The sequence below is a fragment of the Protomyctophum parallelum genome (assembly GCF_964188405.1).
Source record: "Protomyctophum parallelum genome assembly, chromosome: 10".
Lineage (NCBI taxonomy): Eukaryota > Metazoa > Chordata > Actinopteri > Myctophiformes > Myctophidae > Protomyctophum > Protomyctophum parallelum.
Genome location: NC_139704.1, coordinates 28,672,293 through 28,693,735, shown reverse-complemented (window position 1 = coordinate 28,693,735; position 21,443 = coordinate 28,672,293). Strand labels below are relative to the sequence as shown.

The window sequence follows — 21,443 nt, the reverse complement described above, 5'->3', positions numbered from 1 at the left end:
GCGGCGCCCCCTATGGATGAAAATGCTTTTAGAACTTGGTTGATTGAACCACCCCGGACATGTGATTGAAATGTGGGATGGATTGGACATTCCGTTCGTGATTTATGGCATTTTTTGTGATATAGGCCCCTCCTACTAACTTCGGAAGACGATTACGGCCGAACGATACGCACTTTAAAAATTCTGCAGTTCAGTTTTAATTGGATGGGTCCAGAGATCACGTGTGCCGATTTCTGTGAGATTTGGACAAAATCTGTAGGAGGAAAAGCAAAAAGTGTGTTTTGGACAAAATTCAAAATGGCGGAAAATCTATCATGGCGGAAATGGGCGTGGCCTATATGGGGAGATGCGTCATGACCCAAGGAATCCAGGGAAAAATAATTTTGATTTTACGACCTACGGTTCAAGAGTTATAAGCCAAAAGGTAAAGTGGGCTGTTATAGCGCCACCATGAGGCCGACCGATAACATTTTAGGGTTAAATAATTTTAGGGATAATGTTGAATTATCCCTAAAAGTTTTGTAACTATAGTGATTACAGTCTCCGAGGAACGAATACTTGAATGTGAATTTTTGCCTTTTCCCATTCATGTCAATGGGGAAATTTAATTCACTAATAAATTCATATCAATTAAACTATACAACATTTCTCTTAACAAAATACAAGCACACGATTCCCGATTTTTTCGGTCAATTTGACATATGGCTCAAGTGCGTACAGCGTACAGTGTGGGAGGTATAAAGCGTCAAAATAAAGACTACTCCAGTGAAATAATAAAGTGTCACAGTTACAAGAGTCTGGTTGCCCATTCGGGCAACCACACTAATTTATGTTTGAACCAATTTCAACTAAATCTAGGACACAGCCAGGGAAGGTGCCCACTAAAAATGCACGATAGCCTAATCTGTCTGATTCTTTGGCAGACATAATTAGGTGTTGACTTGCTGAGAGACAAAGCTGTCTTCATGACTCAGGCTGTAGCGTGCCTCAACAGTACTCACTGACAAGGCTGGCAGATGAAATGACTCTGCACTTTCATATTAAGCTTGTCTCTGGCCTCATATAATAACTCCATTATTGCATCATGATGAAGCCTAACATCCTTCCTTCCTTCACACACACACACACACATACACACACACACACACACACACACACACACACACACACACACACACACACACACACACACGTTATTTTCTTCAGTATGTCAGGGTGAAGCTTAAATCCCAGGCCAGGCTTGACAATTGTCATATAATTAAATCGCTGCATTGTGCACAATACAGCGATTGTGTGTCAATTATCTAATGTGATCCTGGACTCTACACACCCTCCGCCAACCTGGGGAGAGCAACGGACTTGAACTCGATGCTTCCTTCATGCATGAGTGTCCAAGTCACTCCTTTGCACCTGACAGGGGGAAGTTTACGCGTGGAAGGAACACGTTATTCCAACCAGTTCCTTTCCCCTTCATCGGGCACCCCGGCTGGCCAGGGGGAGGTAGTTTAGAGACCAGGATTACTGCATGTTTTTGTGAGGGTGACTACCCTAGGGGACACGGGGAGAACATGCAAAGCCCAGCACCCACAGCATCCCGAGCGGGAACCAAACCCAGGACCTTCTAGCTGTGCCACCGTGCCCCCCTGATTTTATACCACACTGACCACAGTGCATATTTCAGAAAGCAAAGTATTTTATTTTAGCCTACATCTTGATGAAAAATCCCATTTTGTATTGACATTGAAATATATTTTTCTGTGTTTCTATAATCATACCTACGTACGTACACATTTGGAAACATTGTGTTCTATTCTAGTCTAGTGACTATTGGTGAAGCTGAATGTGAGCTCAGTGGTTATAGGAGAAGAATGGAACTTTTATAGACAGGTTTTGAAAGTGCTCACTAAATCTAACTTGCAGTATCCAATCCAGTACCCAACATAAGTTACAGTAATTAGAGACATTTGTTTTGCCTATATTATGCAACAGGCAACTATTTATAGGTTGACTGTAAAAAAACATACGAACATTAAATCCATGGCCATGGAAGGAAATGTACATATATTAAAGGACCACTTCACCACTTTTCAACCTATCTTCATATAATAGAACTGGTCCTCACCAATGTTCATGATAAAATGATACCATGTTTTTCTACTCATCTGTCTGATAGGAAGGCTGTGGGCAGTTCAGAAACCCGTCCAGGCGTCCACCAGTGACATCGTTAGGCAGGTTTTTTTTTAAACAATATTAAAAAAATATATTTAGATTTGCATTACTGTGAGAATGATTATCACATTGCAACTTTTCAGGAATAGAAAGCCTGCCGTTTCTATTAGCTTGGATACCACATCAAAGAGGTCACTGGTGGACGATTTCTGAACTGCCCACAGCCCTCCTATGAGACGGTTACAGAGTAGAAAAACATTGTACTATTTTATCATATCACTAATGAGGACCATTTATATGAAGATAGGTTGAAAAGTGTTTCTATAAATAAAAGATTTCCTGAAATGGGAACTAGTGGTTTGAAGTGCAACTCCAGATAGTGTAGATAATTACATTTCAGTAAACCAACTGAAAAACAAACATGCCGTGGCATTGTATGCCTTTTTTTTATGACATGTCCTGCTTTACTTTACACAATCTTGTGGTAGCCTAATAGCCCTGCTATGGCCCAGGCTTAATTAGATATGGGCATGTCCCACTCCAATTCCTGTATATGATTTGTGGTTTAGCACTACCGCAATTCTTGATTACAATGACAGGTCCTGTGGCCTTACATGACACATACAATATACAAGCACTGTTTGACTCTTGAAGCTGATAAAAAGTATTTCATTACATATGACTTAAGACTATACACTACTACACTAGTAAATGACTACGGTCAGTCTACACTAAGGTTGTTGTTTCAGGCACCTTCCATAATTTATGCAACTTAAACTGTTTGACTAAACTCAGGTTTAGAAGGGTTCTGTGAAATCCTTCTAATAGTTTTGACACCATTAGTCATTCAATTATATTTGGCCAAGCTGCCCACTGAGTAGAAAGAATCAAACAAAAACACACAAAAGACAGTTTGGGTTTGTGGATTTAATGGGTGTGTGAATTAATTAAAGGAACTGATATGCACATACAAAAATACCCTCTCGAATACATTTTAGAAACAAACATTTAAATGACCTGCTTTGTTAAGTGTTTCTGAACCTGCAACAGAAAAAAAAAAAAAATAGGGGAAAAAGTGGTGGATTTCAATAATCATCATCATCATTCAGAAAGGAAAACAAAAAATACCTACCTGCTATGAATGCTATAAAAAATATCACAATACAAATATGCAAATTAAATAATGTGATAAGACAACCCCCCCTCCCTCAACTGCTGAATAAGCCTTTTTTTTTGTAAAAACAATGCATTCTTTCTGTACATTTAGTCAGGGGAATCAAAGCTAGAGCAAAAATAGCTTCCTTGTATCCCAGTTTTCTAGCCATTTCCACGAGAAGGGCACATACAGCGACGGGTATATAATATGGATTGCACAGTGTTGAGGCTAGTGTAAATAGCACACCCATACGCAAAACCTATCGATATCCTTATGGGATGTCACTGTGCCCTTCTCCTAAAAAAACAAAAAGGAAAAAAGAATTTTCCTTCTTTGGGACCCAAGGCAGGAGATGTGGCCTTTGCGGGTCTCCTACCCAGCCCTTTCCCCATGTCCTCAGGAGATGCGTTTTAAGAGCCTCCATAGGAGGCGCAGAGGGTTAACACCCCCCCAAAATGAAGGGAGTTCACTCTGTAGTCTGTACAACAATCACACAGAAGCAACCATACACGCACACCTCTCATCAAAAGCGGATCACCATTTTCACAAAGCACCACAAATCCATGGAAAATATATGCATGGATATGAATGACCTCACAACCAGGCGCTGACAACAACATAACACACTGACTATAGTACCAATTATCAAAGAAATGAAAATAAAAATAAAACAAAATAAGGTTCTGGACTTTCTGGGACATTTTAGGCTTCGCTCACCAACAGATGCCGGTGAAAAAAGGAATTGGAATATAATAAAAAATTATATTGGTGCTTAATTTAAACCTCAAATAGCACCAGAAGGCTACCATTATTTGGACTGTGTCAGGCTTTTTGTCATGCACAGAATAGTTTAATGAAATGTGTTTCAAATACCTTCCCGGGACTCTGACCAACCACTAAATGCTTTATTCTGCACAATCCCACCAAGTAGGCTAAAGCAAATAAGTTGCAAATACTAATCAGATCAGGTCTGATGGCTGCAGAAAAGTCTGTCAAAGTATAAATAAACCTCAAGTCACAATGATTGAACACATGGACTTCCTAGCGAGGTTATGATCACTGAAGCAGCACTGGACAGATGAGATTACAGCAAAGGATATCAAACAAACCGCTAGGGTCTTTTCTAAAGTTAAACCTCCAAAAAAAGCCAATCACCTGTGCACTGCTGCATCCTGGAAAACATTGAGGTACTAGTAGTTTGTCATAGAAGAGTCAGGATTGTGATGTCAGCCCATATCCAAGCCTCAAACTCAAGTCAATCCTCCCTGGAACTGTATTCAAACTTATACAGTCAATTACAAAAAACAAACAAATATTCTGGGCAGGAGAGGTTTTCTTTTCTTCCCGACAAGCAGTAGAGAAAAAAAAATACTTTTTTTTAAACATTTTTTTCTTCCATTTTTTCCATAATAAAACCAACTATTAGATCAGTCAAAAGACTAAACTGCTGTGTTTTTTTCTTTTTTTCTTTAAAGACAAAAACATTTATGTACATGAACATTTACTGTACAGGGTGGGGAGAGACAAAAGCTCCGCCGTGGTCCGTGTGTGTACGTCGCGAGGAGAAACGGATCAACGTATAAAGGCCATTTTCAAAAAACGTCAACAGAAAAGCGAAAAGGGAATAATGCGGGGCCACTTTTTCATCCAATTGAATGAAAAGACTGAATCAAACCGCTGAGTAACCACGGGCGTCAAGAAGCGAGACAGGTCCGCTTAATAACCACCACTCACTTTCACTTCATAAATATCAATCGGTGTTGACTCTGTTGGGGACGAACGCCCTCTGGCTTTGCAAGTGACATACAGAGGGAAGTTGCAGGCAAGAGGTAACCTGTTGGTGGGAAGGGACCAGTTTGACAGATTTAACTCTTTACTATATATGAGAGAGAGAGAGAGAGAAAGAGAAAGAGAGTGGACATCCATTGGCTCCTTCAAAATAAAACTCTTAACACCGGATTGAACACGCATACTCCCCATCTTCCTGATATTCTTCTCAACCGCTGTCCCTCTGCCCCCCATGAATCTCACCATCCATCCAAGTAGTAGCTGTGTCCTGCTGTGTTCAGGCTATGTGGATTCGGGCCTTCTCCGTCTCCTTCAGCCTCTTTGCCTGCTCCTCTAGCGACGGGGAGTGGGGTCGTTTGGAGGTGGCCCCGTTGATGGGGTCCGACAACCGGCTCACTAGCGTGGGGATGGAACTGCCTACTGGGTGGGGCACGTGTTTGGACACCACAGGTTCTGCACAGAGAGTGAGAGAGGTTATAACAAAGTGAGATAGAAACGGGTCTGGTCATCAGCACTTGGTTCACTTCACTTACCCAGGAATGATTTCACAAATGGCAGTCAAGTAAGCAACCAATACATTCAACAACAAAACAAAAGTATCACCTTTCTCCATAAAAAGACACTCACTTGAGCCAATGACGGGAATGGACATGCCTTTCTCTTCAGTGGCAGGAGGGAGTTGGGTTGTTTTTGGAGGGAGTTGGGTTGTTTTTGGTGAGAGTTGGGTTGTTTTTGGAGGGAGTTGGGTTGTTTTTGGAGAGAGTTGGGTTGTTTTTGGAGAGAGTTGGGTTGTTTTTGGAGAGTCCTCAAACTTGGGAGCCTTGGGAGGAGTGATGCTGCATGAAAGAGAAAGCCAATAAAAAAGGACAAGCATTTTAAAAGTAATTTCTAAATAATTTCTCAACCTTCACACTGATGTAATTTTCCATTCATTTTGCCATTCACTGCATGCTCATGTCCGGAGGAAACCTCATAACTCAAAATGTTCATTTTTCAGGAAATGAAAAATATAATTTAAGGAAATTAAAAATATATATTCTTAAAGGAAATAAATGAGGAAAAGCTTTTTTTAAACGATGCAATACTGCCTCATCAAAGTTGGTGTTCTGACTTTAGATATTGTCAATTACTTGCATGAAAAGGAGAGGTGGTGGAGTTAGCCGTTTTAGCAAGAGGTTTTGAAAATTCAGGTCATGAAATTCTATCAAATGCCTCAAAATTCAGTTCAGAGCCAAAACTAACTCCAACACGCGAGATCACAAAGTTTTAACCATTCGTCTCTCTGCTTTGGGACCGTTATATTGGTGATCTCACTTGTGGCGGTTGAGGGCCAACTTGATGGAGTTCTTCACCACACGACAGCTGTTGTTGGCTGGGAGGGGTGAGGACGCATCTGGCAGCTCCATACTGGGAAGTCTCTGCGAGAAGGAAAGTGAACGATTTAGCAATAACTGTGCGTTATCTTAATGTGTGCTTTATTTCCCCAAAGTATACAAATAAAAAAACATATCAGTTCTAAAATAGAAATCAAGGCCAATGAGAGGAAGCTCACCTGTGTTCTTGACGTTTCGATGGTTGGAATGGTCTTAGCCTTTGTCGCCAAAAGACTTGTCTAATTGGAGAGAAAAGGTTTGATCAACATTACCAGACAGTATGATTTTGCCATGGGACAGAAAGGAGAGCTACTCCCTGGCATTTAGGTCTGTCGCGAACACTGTTTTACAAGCACATATCCAAATCCCTTTTCTATATAGATTAAGCAACAAACCAAGATGCTAGAAGATAGTTACAGTTCATGTGGGATAAGCGAAACGAGTGGCCCCATTTATCGATTTCATTTTTAGACTACACCTCAAGGTTATTATTAGCCTCTAGTTTACAGGTTGTAACGTAACTAGGTTGCACTGCTCGCCACACCAGACCCCCAATTACACTAGTATCAGTTGGCCTGGGGTCAACCTAGTTGAGTCAACGTGTAGAGGATTTTCTTTGACTAAGTGTTAAGTTCCTGTTTGAGAATGAAGACAGAAAGACACCTACATTCTGGACTCCGTCTCCTTGGGTGAGCGTGTCGGAGCCTGGTGGTAATGGTTCTTTGAATGCAGAGTCGTCATTGGACACAATCTAAAGCCAAACAAGCAAAGCAAAGTTTTGTTTGCCTCAAGTCTGTACTGAAAAACAATATGGGTCAGTGTAAATTTGTCAATTAGATTTTTTTTTTCTCAATACATGAACATGATATTTCATTGGCCATTCAAAAAGCATACAACGTTAAATCACCATAACTTTCCCTGCTTTGGGAAAACAAATCTAAATTCTATACATTTTCATGTTAATGATTGCAGGAGCACGCGGTGCGTTTTTGACCATTGGCAAACCCTCCCTACCTCAGCATCTTTGTTCTTCTTAGCGAGGTCTTCTTGTGTAGGTGAATGTGGTCTCTTGGTAGAGGCTCCACTAATGGGGTCCTCGAGGCCATTGGGTGATGGCTCCTCTTTGGGGCTGCTGGCAGCGCTGGGCTTTTCACTCCCACTGACCAGTGAAGGGCTTGTGCTGCTGGCTGGTGGTGACTCTACAGAAAGAAGAAAGGGAATGGAGAGATGAAAGCAAGGGAGCAACAAGGAAAATAAGAATTACGGTGAATGGGACAGACAACATGATAGTTCTAGATATGAATTGGACCCCTTGTCAGGAAATTTCTCATCCATTCAATACTTGCTGGAGGAGACTTACTTGAGCCAATGACAGGGATGGACATGCCCTGGTCTTTAGCCACCGGTGAGATGTTAGAATCTGGCAAACTGTCATCAAACAACGGCTTGGGAGGGATGCCGCTGCAAAACACAGAACCATAATAGATTTACTCACTGAAATTACTGTTTTATTTAGATTTAGGATATATAGTATTTCATGCCGTTTTCCTTTCTGTCTAGCCTGCCCATAACCTTAAAGGGCCACTTCAACCCTTTTGCAACAAGATCTTATTATAATAATGTTTGGGAGACAAGAAACGCATCCCTGGGGTTTTTATGTCGGTAATTTGTGTTTTTACATATTTCAAAGTGTCTGATGTCACACACTACAATGGCACAGAATCACACTTGTAAACGCCACCACTAGCATGCCAAGTGGGTGTTTGTGACATTGACTGTTTGATTGTTTGCTTATAGTCGTTTTTATGTTGACTGATGAACTGCAAATTAATTATATATCCATTTGAACATGCGCTCATGTATGCAGCTAAATGCGTGTGTGCGTCATTGAGTGCGAGCGTTCACCCTGTATGTACAGTATATTTCTATGTGGTGAGCTTTGAATAGTTACATATGCACTTGACTGAGCATGTGTACACAGCTAAATGGGTGCAGGCATTACATGTTTGTGAGTGTTACATACTGTATACGGGAAATGCCTCAAAGAAATGTGTCCTGGTGGGTTTTGATACCTGTCTTCAGTGTCTGATGTGGGCTTGGGGGGCTTGCTGGTGAGGATGGGTGACGGGGAGCTGAAGGGGGTTCCTGAGTCCGTGTCTCTGGAGCTGTCGAGATGACTGCTGTCCAGGGAGAGTCGCTTGGAGCCGCTTCCTCCGTTAGCACTACGGTTCAACTCCACTATGCTCTGAGGAAAAGGAAGACAAAATGACTGATTCACAGTATTCTGAATATTTGGAAGATAACTTAACACAAACATATATAGCATTGGGGGGAGGGGGAGTTAAAATAAGCTAGTGTTGTTCAAGCTGTTCTCACCCTCTTCTTCTTCTGTACAAGCTCAGGAGGAAGATACTGGTGGAGCTGCTTCTTCTTCACGTGTGTTGCCTCGATCTTCATCCCATCCTTCAGCATGTTGATGTTGTTGGCCTGCCTGTACACTGCAAGGAACCACAGGATCTACAGTCAACTTCAGGTTACAGCGACTATTGTCTAACCCCAATAAAATGGAATACAACACAAGAACAGACAAACCGAAATAAAAGGCAGGACAAAAACCTGTATCTGTGAAGGACTGGATGTCGTAAGTCAGGTCGATGTTCACGCTCTCCGCGTTCTCCACCTTCTTGAAGATGATGCCGATGAACCACATGGACACAAAGTCGCTCCTGTTGGGGTGACACACCATTTGTTTGGCCCCTTTGAGTACATGGTAACCACTTAAACCCTAAACATATCTAGTGAACTCATAATTACTTAGTTGGCATTACTTAGTTCTATACGTTCCCTCCACTATCCACACAAACAAATAGCTGGTCGACAAGCTCTCAATGCATTGCAATGTTGCCCTCAGAATAGGGATGCTAAGTTTCAAGTGGTTAACGGGCTCACTCATTGCGGTTCTCCTTGGACCCTGGGAAGGACTGTGGGTTAACGTGAGCCAGTGTGATGTACTCATTCCTCTCCAGGTTCCCCACCAGGACACGGATCTTGGATTCGACCAGACCGATCCTGCAAGGAAATAAATCAGCTATTGTTAAGAACTCGCTTCCATATTCTAATTATTAGGTTCCATTTCTGAAGTGTTAGAGGCATTGAGCATCAATGTTTTGTAGCATTGTAGAGAAGGACGTTTTATTCATTTAAACCACTCTGTTAAATTTGTAATGTAAATTCTTGTAACATTCAAATGTCTTTTGAATATAATGTTGGGAATGTCCTAAGGCGTTTAATATAGATATAAGAATGCGTCGCTATTTTCCATTTTTGGAATCGCTCCGGTTGCTAGGGACGCTTGCCTCGTCTGCACTGCGTCTGCTCGGCCAATCGCATTAGCTTCTGAATGGCTGCAGCCTTGGCACTATTTTCTCTGAAAATACAGCGCTGTCCATGGTTTTGAACAGATCGCCGATGTTCGGAGATCATTTCTGATTATCCGGTGATCGCGATTGGAACATTAGCTTTTTCTGGAGCAAGGTTTTGCCTTAGCTTGCTAGCATTGGCACTAATACTGTTAGGATCCAAGATGGCTACAAACCGGACACGCGTCCTAGTGGAATTGCTTCTCATCACGTGGCACCCAATTGTCCACCAGGTGCCACTCATTGTGTTACATGAACAGAGAAAGGTGACCCGTTTAAATGGTAGGAAAGAGGCTGAGTATTGTGCTGAGTCGCTTTGTATGACAAATAGAATTATATAAATCAGACATGCAACACTCACCATTCTAGGTGGTTTTCTTCTGTGGATGCACTGGCAGTCAGAACAATGTAATGCCTATAATGAGAACAGCATAAAGTAAACATAAGGAGAAGCAAACCATTCAAATATACAAAACATGCCTTCTGTGCTACAGTTGGATAAAGACTGCAGTGTTTCCCTTATATGCAATTATGCACCTAGCAGTGGCAGCCAAAATACACCTAGCAGTGGCAGCCATTTGTTGAGAGAAAAGAGGGTTCAATTGACATCTTATCTCTTCAAAAACTAACATAGTATTTAGCACTACAGATGCTTCACATCCAGGTCATTTCATGTGCCTGTGCTGTGAGTAAAGCATATAAAAAGGGCAACCTTGAGCTCAACTGAAAATGTCAGCACAAGCACCGGGTAGATGTCAACAGTGACGCACGCAATGTTGATCATGGACATTGGAGGGAAAACAGTCCTGAGTCAGACTCCTGCAACTTCACGTATCGTACAGTAACTTGCAAAAGCACATTATATCCGAGTAGTACTAGGCCTACTGTAGTATGTCAGGAGATAAAGAAGTTTGTTTAGAAACCTGCATCCAGCATCACATTTACAGTACCTAATAACAAGTGTATGGCAAAGCCTACTGGTGAAAACTGGTATTGCAATGCATCCAGCATCACATTTACAGTATAATAACTGTATGGCAAATGGAAGCTGGTATTGCAATCTGTATATAATTCTATAATTCAGGGGTTCTCAAACTTTTTTATACTACCGTATGAATTTAGAAGACTGGCTCAGCAAAAGAATAAAGAGAAGTGATTACTGTGGTATTGAGGAGGTTAATTGAGTGAAACTAATAAAGACCAACAAACACATACTTGTATTTTTGAAAAAAGTTGGGTGGCTCAAAGAGCTTGGACCATTCTGCTTTCCCCTGAAGGATCTCATCTGTGACGCTGAGACCTGTAAGGATTATATATAAAGTATTATTGTCATTACAGAAAAACACTGCCATTATGACGAAGCTTTTTGCGATGGTCACTGTGCCATTTTGCCTTGGCATGGTTTCCATCCGTGTCCCCCCCCCCACCCCACCCCCAACATCTCTCTCACAAACTTCCATACCGTATTTGAACTCCTCGTTCATGATGGTCCGTGTTGATGTGGAGACGTTATAGGTGGAGTTCTGTTGGGGGTAGGCTGGTGTAATGATGGGCATCAGGTGGTATCTGTCAGCTGGGTTAACCTAAAGTAAGGCAATGTTACAGGAAATTAAAGGTTTCATCGACATGAGAGAAGTCTTTTTTTGAATGGTATAAAACCGGATCGCTGTAATCCGTTTGTTTGACAGCTCCCGTTGCTAGGCAACGCCTTGTGCAGCGCTCTCGGGCATGTTTCACGCATGCGCGCAGCCGTTCACTTCCTTGTTTACAGCCCGACAAAACTGTCTATTATCTCTAAATCTATGTCGCTCTCCGTGGTTTTGATCAGAACAGCAATGTCCTGTCCTCATTTCTGACTTAATCAAGGATCTCTTTTGGAATATTAACGCTTCTAAAGAGAGATCAGACGAGGTAGTGCGAGGTAGTAATGGAGCATTATACCTCCCGGTTTTAAAATCTGCCTCATCTGCCTAGCGCCTATATTCTGAAAGATTCCTGGGCAAAAAAGTGTTAATCCAACATAGTCTTGATACTCACTCTGGGGTCCCACACAGGTAAATTCAGGTTACTGTCTTCCGGCTGTTTCAAAAGCACAGGATTCGGCCATTCCCTGCATAAAGAGAGCACGTAAGTAGCCATGTGGCCCATGGCCCATCCCCTGGCCTGTATCTGTATTGTGAGGCAGCTTGGTGTACAAGTACACATGATGCCATTATGTCACATGGAAGGACCTCTTAGAAGACTTAGATAAACAATGGATCCCAATTTAATTTGTATTACAAACCTGGCACAAAAGCCAACATTACACTAGGAATTGAAAAACAACAAACTGATGAAAACATAAGGCAAACACCACTATATCACAGGTGTCCTCACCATTTGGAGAAAACCAGGAAGAATTTGTGCACCAGTGTCGCAGCAACAGCGTTGGGATACAGCTGGCAGGTCCTGGCCACCAGCATGGCCCATGACACTCCACCCAGAAAACCCAGCATGTTGGAGTATATCCCACGACCTTCAGGCAGACATTTCACAATATCACTTTGTGACAAAATATTGTACTAGATACTTGTCACAGCAAGGACATTTTCAACATTACTTTGTTCTCTGTAATGTCAACAGAATTTTCTTGTTTTTCTGTTGTTATCTCACCTGGAAATTATGTTTGACATTACGCTATTACAGAGTAGACACTGTGCAGGAGCTCAAACATTGAGATAGAAAGTACACTCACGTTTTGCCCATAGTTTGATTGCTCTCAGTGTCAGCCTGAAGTTCTCCTTGTTCGGGACCAGGTACAAGATCTCATCAGTGACTCGACAGCCTGTGTTATTGGAGGGGTTGGAGGGTGACATTACATTGTGCCTTGTGAGCACCAAAATAATCTTCATCTTACACCATTTCTTACCGAGAGGGACACTTTCATTTGACCAAACACAACCAGTGCAGTTTTGACCCTGGCTATCCTTATGGGTTGGCTACTAGTAGAATATTTAGTTTACATTAATGATTTAGTCATTTTACTGTTGAAATTGAGCTTAAAATTCCATAAAAGAATATATAATCAAATAAAGAGTAAGTGTGGCAATGTTACTCCTATATTTAATTTGTCTATACATAATATCTGTAGTATTTCTAACCATTTGCTACCAAGAAGCATTCCCAACAGAGTATGTAAAACTAACAAAAAACAGCTAGAACCCGATTGTACGCCTCCACAGTAGAGTTCAAGGAATTCCTTTTAAAGTTCAATTTAAATTTGCTGTAACTTCACAGCAGTTGTCACAAAATTTACACTTACTAAACTAATCAGGAAATCGCAATCTGAAATAAGGTCAGGTTGCATTAGCACCTAGGTCAAGAGTTCAAAACTTTTTCATATGGAGCAGATCAGATTTGGATTGTGTGATAAAGATATGGTTACTCAAACTTATATTTCTTATTGACAAAATGTAATCAGTCAGATATCAAAGTGAAATGCTGATTTTTGGTTTTCAACAACCCAACATCCAAATCTGATCCACTTGGATAAGGAACGTTTTGAACTCCTTGGCCCAGATGGGTAGAGTTTGGGACATGCCTAGTACTCATTGTGAGAAAATTGTGTAGTACGGCAGCTTTCTGGAAAACATTAGTGATGTTCCTGCCCGGGCCAATCTGTAAGAGCCAGGCTGATCAACATTTGATCAGCCTTTAAATGATCAACATTTAATTGATCAACATCCATTTTGACCATGTCATTATAGACAAAGATTTCAGAATGTTTTCTGAAAAAAAGCCGTTAAGCACTGAAAAGCTCAAAACGTGTTGCAATGTTGTCTTCTTGTGAGCTTGTAGATCAGCCATTAAAAAAAAAATATATATATATATATATATATATATTATTTTTATCTTAATGGGGCTCAAATTGGTTAAATTAAATTAAATTGGAACCTTGTATATTGCACTCGGATGTAATAAAACAAAATTGGTCACAAATTGCAGCCGTGAGACAGAAAACCTTTAGCATGTTCGCTAAACGGAATAATTTGATTTTAGCGTATGATCAGAGTACAGTGCAGACGATCTCAAAAGCTGCAATGCCTTCACCAAAACAAGGGCAGAGCAAACAGTGAAACCGTTTAATAGATTCGTCTACAATTAAGGGAATACAAAAATAAGGAAAGCTTAGGGATCACAAAAATAAACAGCATAAAATCTACTTCAAAATGCTTGATATAAAATGCAGAATAGTGCCTTTTTCAGCCATGCTTCATGATTACCCTACAAAGAAAAATGCATGCAAGAAAACCTTATTTGGCAAAATGCTTTAATTTCAGACAATATAAAACAAATTAATGTCTTTCTCACATGACGACCCCCCTCCCAGCTTGGCAAGGGCCTGCAAATGCTGTGGATAATTTTATCAACTAGCTGTGCACATCCCTACAGAACACTTTCAGAGCGTAGCATTTTCAGAGAGCTTGTTAGCAGCAAGAGGTTGGAAACAGTACCTCAGGATTTCAACTGACAGATCACTGGAGCCAATTTTCTCTGCACTACAGGTATGCATGAATATATTATAAATATTTATTCATTATATTTTTTATTTATCCCAAGTATAAAAATCACTGCACTTACCCTTTGTGTAAAATCAATTCTAATGTCCTCTCTTGAGAGGCAACTTCCCGCTCTCCCCTAAAATACAACAATGACAGTTATGATGTACCATTGAGGCTGCGAATACAGCGAATGTCCAGGTTCCTCAGAATGGAGTCTCCCCTCAGGTCTAGGTTGTCTGGTATGGACTGCAGGGCCAGCCTGGCAAATAACAGGTCAATCTGTTCACAGAGAGAAAAGATGCCAAGGACATAAATTACTCATCTAGCACTTTTTATGCGAAGACACAGAAGGAACAAGCCGAGGGGACCGAAAATCATTTAAGGAATGTCTGTGTGCGTTCAGAAACGTGCACCGGGAGCACTCTCCTATTACTTTGTATTGGCTGTGCCTCAGTGTGCCTCTAACCAAACACACCCCGTCTGTCTGTCTGTCTGAAGAACTGTCTCCACTCCTCACTGGCCAGTAAGGCTGTACCCTAGCCCTGTTTTTAGGACTCAAACCTTCGGCAGGAATTTTCGAGCGAACCTTCGAACCATTTGTTTCTAATTAATTTAGAAAATAACCTTCGAGCTCCGAACCTCGGCGGGGGAGCACGTAACTTTGGGAAAGTGTCATAGTAGCTTGTTTACAACTGAAACGGACTTCTTACTGTGCATAACTTCCTCTTCAAGATAAGAGCCACATGTAATGATTAGTCAACACTACCGGTAGTTTTATTTCTAAGCCTACTTACAGGACATTAACATCACATTTGAGTTCCTTTTGAATGCCTGTGAATGATTCGTCACAACTCGAGTTGGCTTTGTCCGCAGCGTAAACGTCTTTAAAGGTTGTATGACATTCATTTTCATTTATTTTTCTTTTAGGTTTTATGACCTCAATTACACCCAAAAAACCTGAACTTTGAACATTCAGTGGATTTTCTGTGGTCTGAAGTTTTATTTGGGTTTTTTGGGCCTTTTGAGCTACAATGAAAACAGGCTGAATGGCAGTGAATGGCAGTGGAGTCGTCAATGTTATAACTCCGTCCGGAACCGCGGTGGATGTATCTCCGACGGGGAGGAAGGCGAGAGATGTCCGGGAAGAGGTGGAGTACAGACGGGGGAGCGGCAGGGTGGAGGAACCGGAGTTGGGTGAGCTCCGCGCTCATGTACTGGATCAAAGTAGACGCTGGATGGATTAAAAGGGACAAGACTGTCCACACGAGCACAAAGCTCACAGCGAGCTTGTAGATCCACGCCATGGTCTCCACGGGTTGACCGACATATATGGGATTTGCAGTAAGTGATGTCACTTACTGCCGGCAAATCAGAGCACCTGTTTGAGCCAGAAAACCCCAATCACAGAAAATCTACTGAATGTTAAAAGTTCATGTTTTTTGGGTGCAATTGAGATTAGAAAACCTAAAGAAAAACAAGAACAATTCCAAAACCTTTTTTTTAATGTCACAATCCCTTTAAATTAATATTTTTTGAAAAGTTTGAGGAAAATGAACTGGGAATTATTTTCCGGGTCTCTCGAGGGGGACTGCGACGCTCTATAGAGATCTTAATGAGACCCTTTCTCACTTTATCAAACTGTACGCTGTTTTATAAGTCTCAATCTAGCAACAAACCTTTCGCCGGACTGCGCATACGGCATACACGCAGTTGACTACACTCCCGGGTACATAGCGGTACATCAGAGTTGGTTGCCTATCGAATTCGGTTACTTCCTGTCGCTTCCGTTAGGCGGGTCACAGAATCCCACACCAACACACAGTGGTGTAATAATTTGGTGTTCATATATTTAAACGGGTAAGGATTAGTAGATAAACGTGTTGACAAAGTGTTGACATTTCCTCATCTACTGCCAAGGATGAATTGGATGACTTTGTTAGCAGGGTGGGGAGATATAATATGGAAAACATATGTCTCCTTACCTCTATTCTGTCAAATTTGAATTTGATCACTGGTACAAAGGCATCCTCCACAGCCTGAAAATAAATATACATGTAGCATTACATGAAAATATCCAGGTTGTACATCTACAAAAAGAACCATAAGTTAATATAAGAAACAAAATAAATCTGTGCAAGACATAATATATAATGTAATCTTTTGGATTGATGTTAATAGAAACAGTAAATATGCATCTAATTGGACTGTGTGTACATGCACTTGTTTTTATAAACCATACCAGTTGCCTGGCATGATTAGCACATTGATTGCCAAACCTTTTCCATATTATTACAATGGATTGTTGGTTATATTAGTAAGGTATGTAATCACTTCAATTTCAAAAATCTAACCAAAAATACTAGTCTATGGAGAAATTAAAATGTCTGGCCAACATTTCATCCATTCATTTAAGTCAAATTCTGTAACATTTCTTGAGCAATTGTGTTCCAACTTCCATCATAACAACAAATATACAGAAATGTTTTACCATCGTCCTTGCATCACAGAATGTAACTACGGTAGACTAAACTCAGACTGCAACATACTTGCAAAAAAGAAAAAAACATTAATTAGTTGGTGTCCCCTTGATTTTGTGGCCTACACGTTACGCAGTCTAAAGATACCTTGATTCTTGCAACTTTAATGTTCAAGGCCATTCGTTTCAATAGAATACTCACTCTCAGGTCTTTGATCTCTTCATGTAGTTTTAACTTCTCAAAGAAGGCCTGGAAAAAGTCACATCTCTCTACATGACGTGGCGCCACACATAAGGCATCAATATCAGCTCCTACAGAGAGCAACAAACAATGTTAAAGGACAACTTTAGTTTTTTTCAACCAAGGTTCATGTTTTAGGTTGTTATTAGAGAAAGTAAAAGATGAGTGTTAAACTTTTTTCATTTGCTGCTTTGTTTCGTTTTACGGATTTTAGCTGTTTTTGACAGGGGGGCGGGGGCATTCGAGCATGGGGCTAAATATGTATTTACAAAATATTATGGCAATTCATTTTTTTATTATTTATTATAGTCCTAATAGACCCCAGGAAATTACATCTGGCCACAGAAGATCGCAGGATCTACCGAATGTGAAGGAGGCCTACTGCGGGGAAGCCACACTGTGTGTCGTAGGCTCAATATGTCAGTTTGACACATTCAGAGGATCTCGTGATCTTTTGTGGCCAGATGTAATTGCTTGGGGTCTAGTAGGACTATAGTAAAGAATAAAAAAATAAATCGCTATAACATTTTGTAAAAAAGTTCACATTTTGCCCCTTGCTCGATGCCCCATGCTGTCAAAAACAGCTAAAATCCCTAAAACGAAAGAAAGCAGCAAATGGAAAAATAATAACACTCATCTTTTACTTTCTCTAATAACAACCTAAAACATGAACCTTGGTTGAAAAAAACTAAAGTTGTCCTTTAAATCAAATAAGGCATCAATATAAGCTCCTGTAGTACAGAGCAAAATAATAATGTTAAATGAACTTCACACATTGCCTTTCTAACTTTGCATCAAGCACCTTTGCTATGGGTTCACCAAGCAATCAAACTAGGTCAAGGCAGGCCATGTCGAATAATGCCACAAATACCTTTTGTGTGCACTCCAAGACGGTATGAACCAAATGTGAAAATCTTGCCCCCCACATTTGTTATCGCAGAGGGTGGGAGGTTCTATGGGGAGAAAATAATGTTGCAATGTCAGCAAGACACTATTATACTGAATGTCATAAGTAAGCTTAATTTTGATAGTTTTCCCATGAGTAATGGTCTATTGTATCACACCATATTTCTTTCACTTAAGAAGCCCCTACCTTTGATTCACTCATCTCTGCAATCCACTCTTTAACAAAGTTATTCAATTTCCCAAGAACAGCCAGTCTGAAAATGAGAAGCAATTGTCATCATGTGGTCGAGGACAGAAAGACAAATAAAAAAGTGCAATAAATATAAAGGACACCGCCTTGCCGACAGGGGAGGAAGAATGAAGTTACAGAATATATCAAAATATAAGATCCCATCCATTGATCCTCACCTATGGTTCAGTTCATCTTCATCTTCAAACACTCCAAATGGTTTCATAGCATCACTGAGCTTCTTTGTGTACTGGTGGTCTATTTCCCGAGGGGGTGCATGGCTGATGGCAGAGGTGATGCCATAATGTTTCTGAGGCTGCTGCCCACTAGGCATGATACTGTCAGGGAGGGACCATAGGGATAGGGTAAGAAAGGCAACACAAAAGCATGGTTCATTAGCTACAGTACCAGCAGAGGTGAACTGCTGTCTTCTCTGTACAAGATAAATGCACCAGTCAGTCTTGGATGAAGGTAGTTTGTTTTGCTTATTTTCTGTTGCATTTCTACATGCATAGTACTGAATGTTTTAGAATCAATTTACAAAATCAACATTAACACACCAAGCAACATTTAGATTACGCTGTTAATTCGCACTGCTTGCTCCAGGTGCTGGTTAGCCCCTTTCGGGACCCTACGTAAAACTTTTTTGATATTGTGTTGAGTTTTACGTTGGGTCCCTGCTCTCTACTGTATTTTCGTATGGAAATTCCTAAATGCGGATGTGGAGATTCTCTCTAAAATAGGCCCCGCGGCATGTGACGCCATTATTTTCCTTGAGTTATTCTGAATTCGGTAACTTTAAGTAGCTATACATCCCGGTGCGAATATCTCCTGTGGCGCGGAAGCCGTTAAGTATTTTTAATCTTTGTTTGACCGATTTGGTCGCTTTATTTCTTCTTGTTTGTTTACCGTTTATTGTACCGCCTCCCGGTGTGCGGTTGGCTTGTGAGGCTACGTCCCTGCCTCTGATCTGCTGTGTCATAGCTATAGCGCCACTAGCTAGCCAGATAGGCGGTACAATGAGGTGTCAATAAACAAGAAGAATCCAAGCTTCCAAATCGGGCAAACATATATTAAAAATACTTAACGGCTTCCGCGCCACAGGAGATATTCGCAAAGGTATGTATGTGTACTTATACTTTACATATTCAGAAAGCCTCATACTGAAGAATATCGTCAAAGAGCGCGGGGAGGCGTTTTAACATGTAAACACAGCCAGTAAATGTTTTAATCAGGTGGCATGGACGACGAGGAACAGGACCCAATGCACTGGGTCGAACAAATGTCAGAAACTTCAGTAGCATTTGGGTTCTGCTTGGAGGGCTAGGTGCTGGTATTAGTGGATTTAAGTTAGTTAGTTAGTTAAATTAGTATACAAGTTAGCAACGACCAAATACCGGATACTTCAAACTATTTGGTATCTAAGGAAAAATGTATCAGTGATAGTGCCAGCATTGAGATTTGATACGTAAACATTGACTTGTTTTGGCAGAATGGCGGTTGTTTTGTTTGAACGCAGCTACTTTGATTTAGTAGCGTAAAGCCCAAACCACACCAAAGGGTCGGGTCGGGACAACACGGTTTTAAGGTAAACCACATCAGTGCAACTCATTGAGTTGCATTGGTGGTGTAGACCTTAAAATGCGTTTTGTCCCGACACGACCCTTTGGTGTGGTTTGGGCTTTAGGTTAGCTGAGCGGCTACAAACATGTTGGCCAATGTAGTGTACGCTAGCAGACGTTAGCCATTGTGCTACGGAAGAAGTGGCTTTAAGCTAACTAGCAACTTTGCGATTTGCTTAAGTCAACTTACTCCGCACGTTTACAAGGACAACAGAAGGCGGCATGTGAGATGCTGGTAAGATTAAAGTAAAAAAATGTAGAGACATAATGAACGCTACTTGTTGCTAAACAGGTATCAAGTGGTGTCTACAGGCCTTGTTGTGATAGTTAGCCATCGTTAGCTTGTTAGCCTATTCTTTTGGATGCTCCTCTCAACCAAATGCTCACGAGCAGACGAACGTTTAATGTACACGACTCACCTTGACATTTCTTTCATGACAATCCAAAGAGCGTTATTTTCCCGTTTTACCCCACAACGAACCTGTACAAAACTTGTAAACTCAGCCAGTGGATGCAGCCTCGACCTAATTTATAACAATGGTCACTTTTTCCCGTAAGGTAGAACGTACATCCCATAGCCCGAAGGGGTCGTAGTAGGTCGTGCTGCGATTGGCTAGTTGGTTGTCAGGCAAGCGAATTTACGTCACTGGTTAACAAAACTAACAGTATATTTGGAGAAAAAGAAAAATATATATATAATTAAAAAAGAAAAGTGTCCTTCTGGGCACAGGTCTCCACTTGGTCTCCACCAGGAGGATAGGAGTGTGTGTGAGATGTTTGTCAAAATGTTTAGGAGTAATATAAGCACGTGTGTGTGCGTGCGTGTGTGACGCAACTTGGCCTGTTGTAGTAGCGCCACCATGACGCTGATTTGAAAACTGTCAAGTGCAGTGGGCTACTCCTGAAAACTTTAGAAGCCAATCAGGATGGATTATAAGAGATCAAACAAACCCGTCTTGATTACATGACTATGGAGCGCATGTGTACCAATTTTGCGTGAAATTTGGATAAAATCTGAAGGAGTAATATTCGAAAATGTGTTTTACATAAGTCGGTCTCCTGGTGGCGCTATAAAGAGCAGATCCGTGCAGTTAGAGGTAAAAACACTAATCGGCCAGTTATAGCGCCACCATGAGGCTGAGTTGAAAATGTTCCAGTGGCATTTCTTCCTCCTAGTGGGAATGTGTGCACAATTTCATGGAAATCACACAATGTGTTCATGATTTGCTGCATTTTGTTTGAAACTGAGCACTCTTGCGAACTTTGGAAGCCAATCTTAGCCCATCAGAATGGAGTCCGAAAAATCTGAAAGACCCGTTTCATTGAATGGCTCTAGACTGTGTACCAATTTGCGTGATGTTTGGACAAAATATGTAGGCCTAGGTGTAGGCCTACTGTCCAAAAAATGGTTTTGCACAAAGCGGCCTTCTGGTGGCGCTATAAGAGGCCAATGTGAAAACCTGGGGGCAGAGGTTCAGCTGTGGCATTCAGGGAGTGTGTGTGCAGAGTATGGCTGCGATCAA

The 21,443-nt window shown here is 41.1% G+C and overlaps 1 protein-coding gene across 1 annotated transcript; it reads right to left on the bottom strand.

The window, feature by feature from the left end:
• Positions 1–3,087: 3,087 nt before the first annotated feature.
• Positions 3,088–20,472, bottom strand: LOC310866198 (poly(A) polymerase gamma-like). Its single transcript, XM_083775655.1, has 24 exons — positions 20,340–20,472; positions 18,478–18,636; positions 18,257–18,323; positions 18,035–18,116; positions 17,125–17,234; positions 16,429–16,482; positions 14,614–14,725; positions 12,640–12,729; positions 12,282–12,420; positions 11,943–12,015; positions 11,368–11,488; positions 11,121–11,205; positions 10,267–10,320; positions 9,436–9,555; positions 9,103–9,212; positions 8,863–8,984; positions 8,559–8,731; positions 7,847–7,947; positions 7,501–7,685; positions 7,154–7,237; positions 6,666–6,725; positions 6,428–6,531; positions 5,741–5,949; positions 3,088–5,566 (listed from the first exon to the last, which is right to left on the bottom strand). Exons 1-24 carry the CDS (start codon positions 20,354–20,356, stop codon positions 5,391–5,393), a joined length of 2,607 nt encoding a protein of 868 aa, XP_083631781.1. The 5' UTR covers positions 20,357–20,472; the 3' UTR covers positions 3,088–5,390.
• Between the last annotated feature and the right edge of the window lie 971 nt (positions 20,473–21,443).

Bases quoted from the DNA above. Each gene is read 5' to 3' on its own strand.
- LOC310866198 (XM_083775655.1), bottom strand. The intron at 8,985-9,102 runs GTTTTTGTCCTG...GGTTCCTTGCAG, and splicing joins CCAGTCCTTCACAGATACAG to TGTACAGGCAGGCCAACAAC. The intron at 5,567-5,740 runs GTGAGTGTCTTT...CTCTCTGTGCAG, and splicing joins CATTCCCGTCATTGGCTCAA to AACCTGTGGTGTCCAAACAC.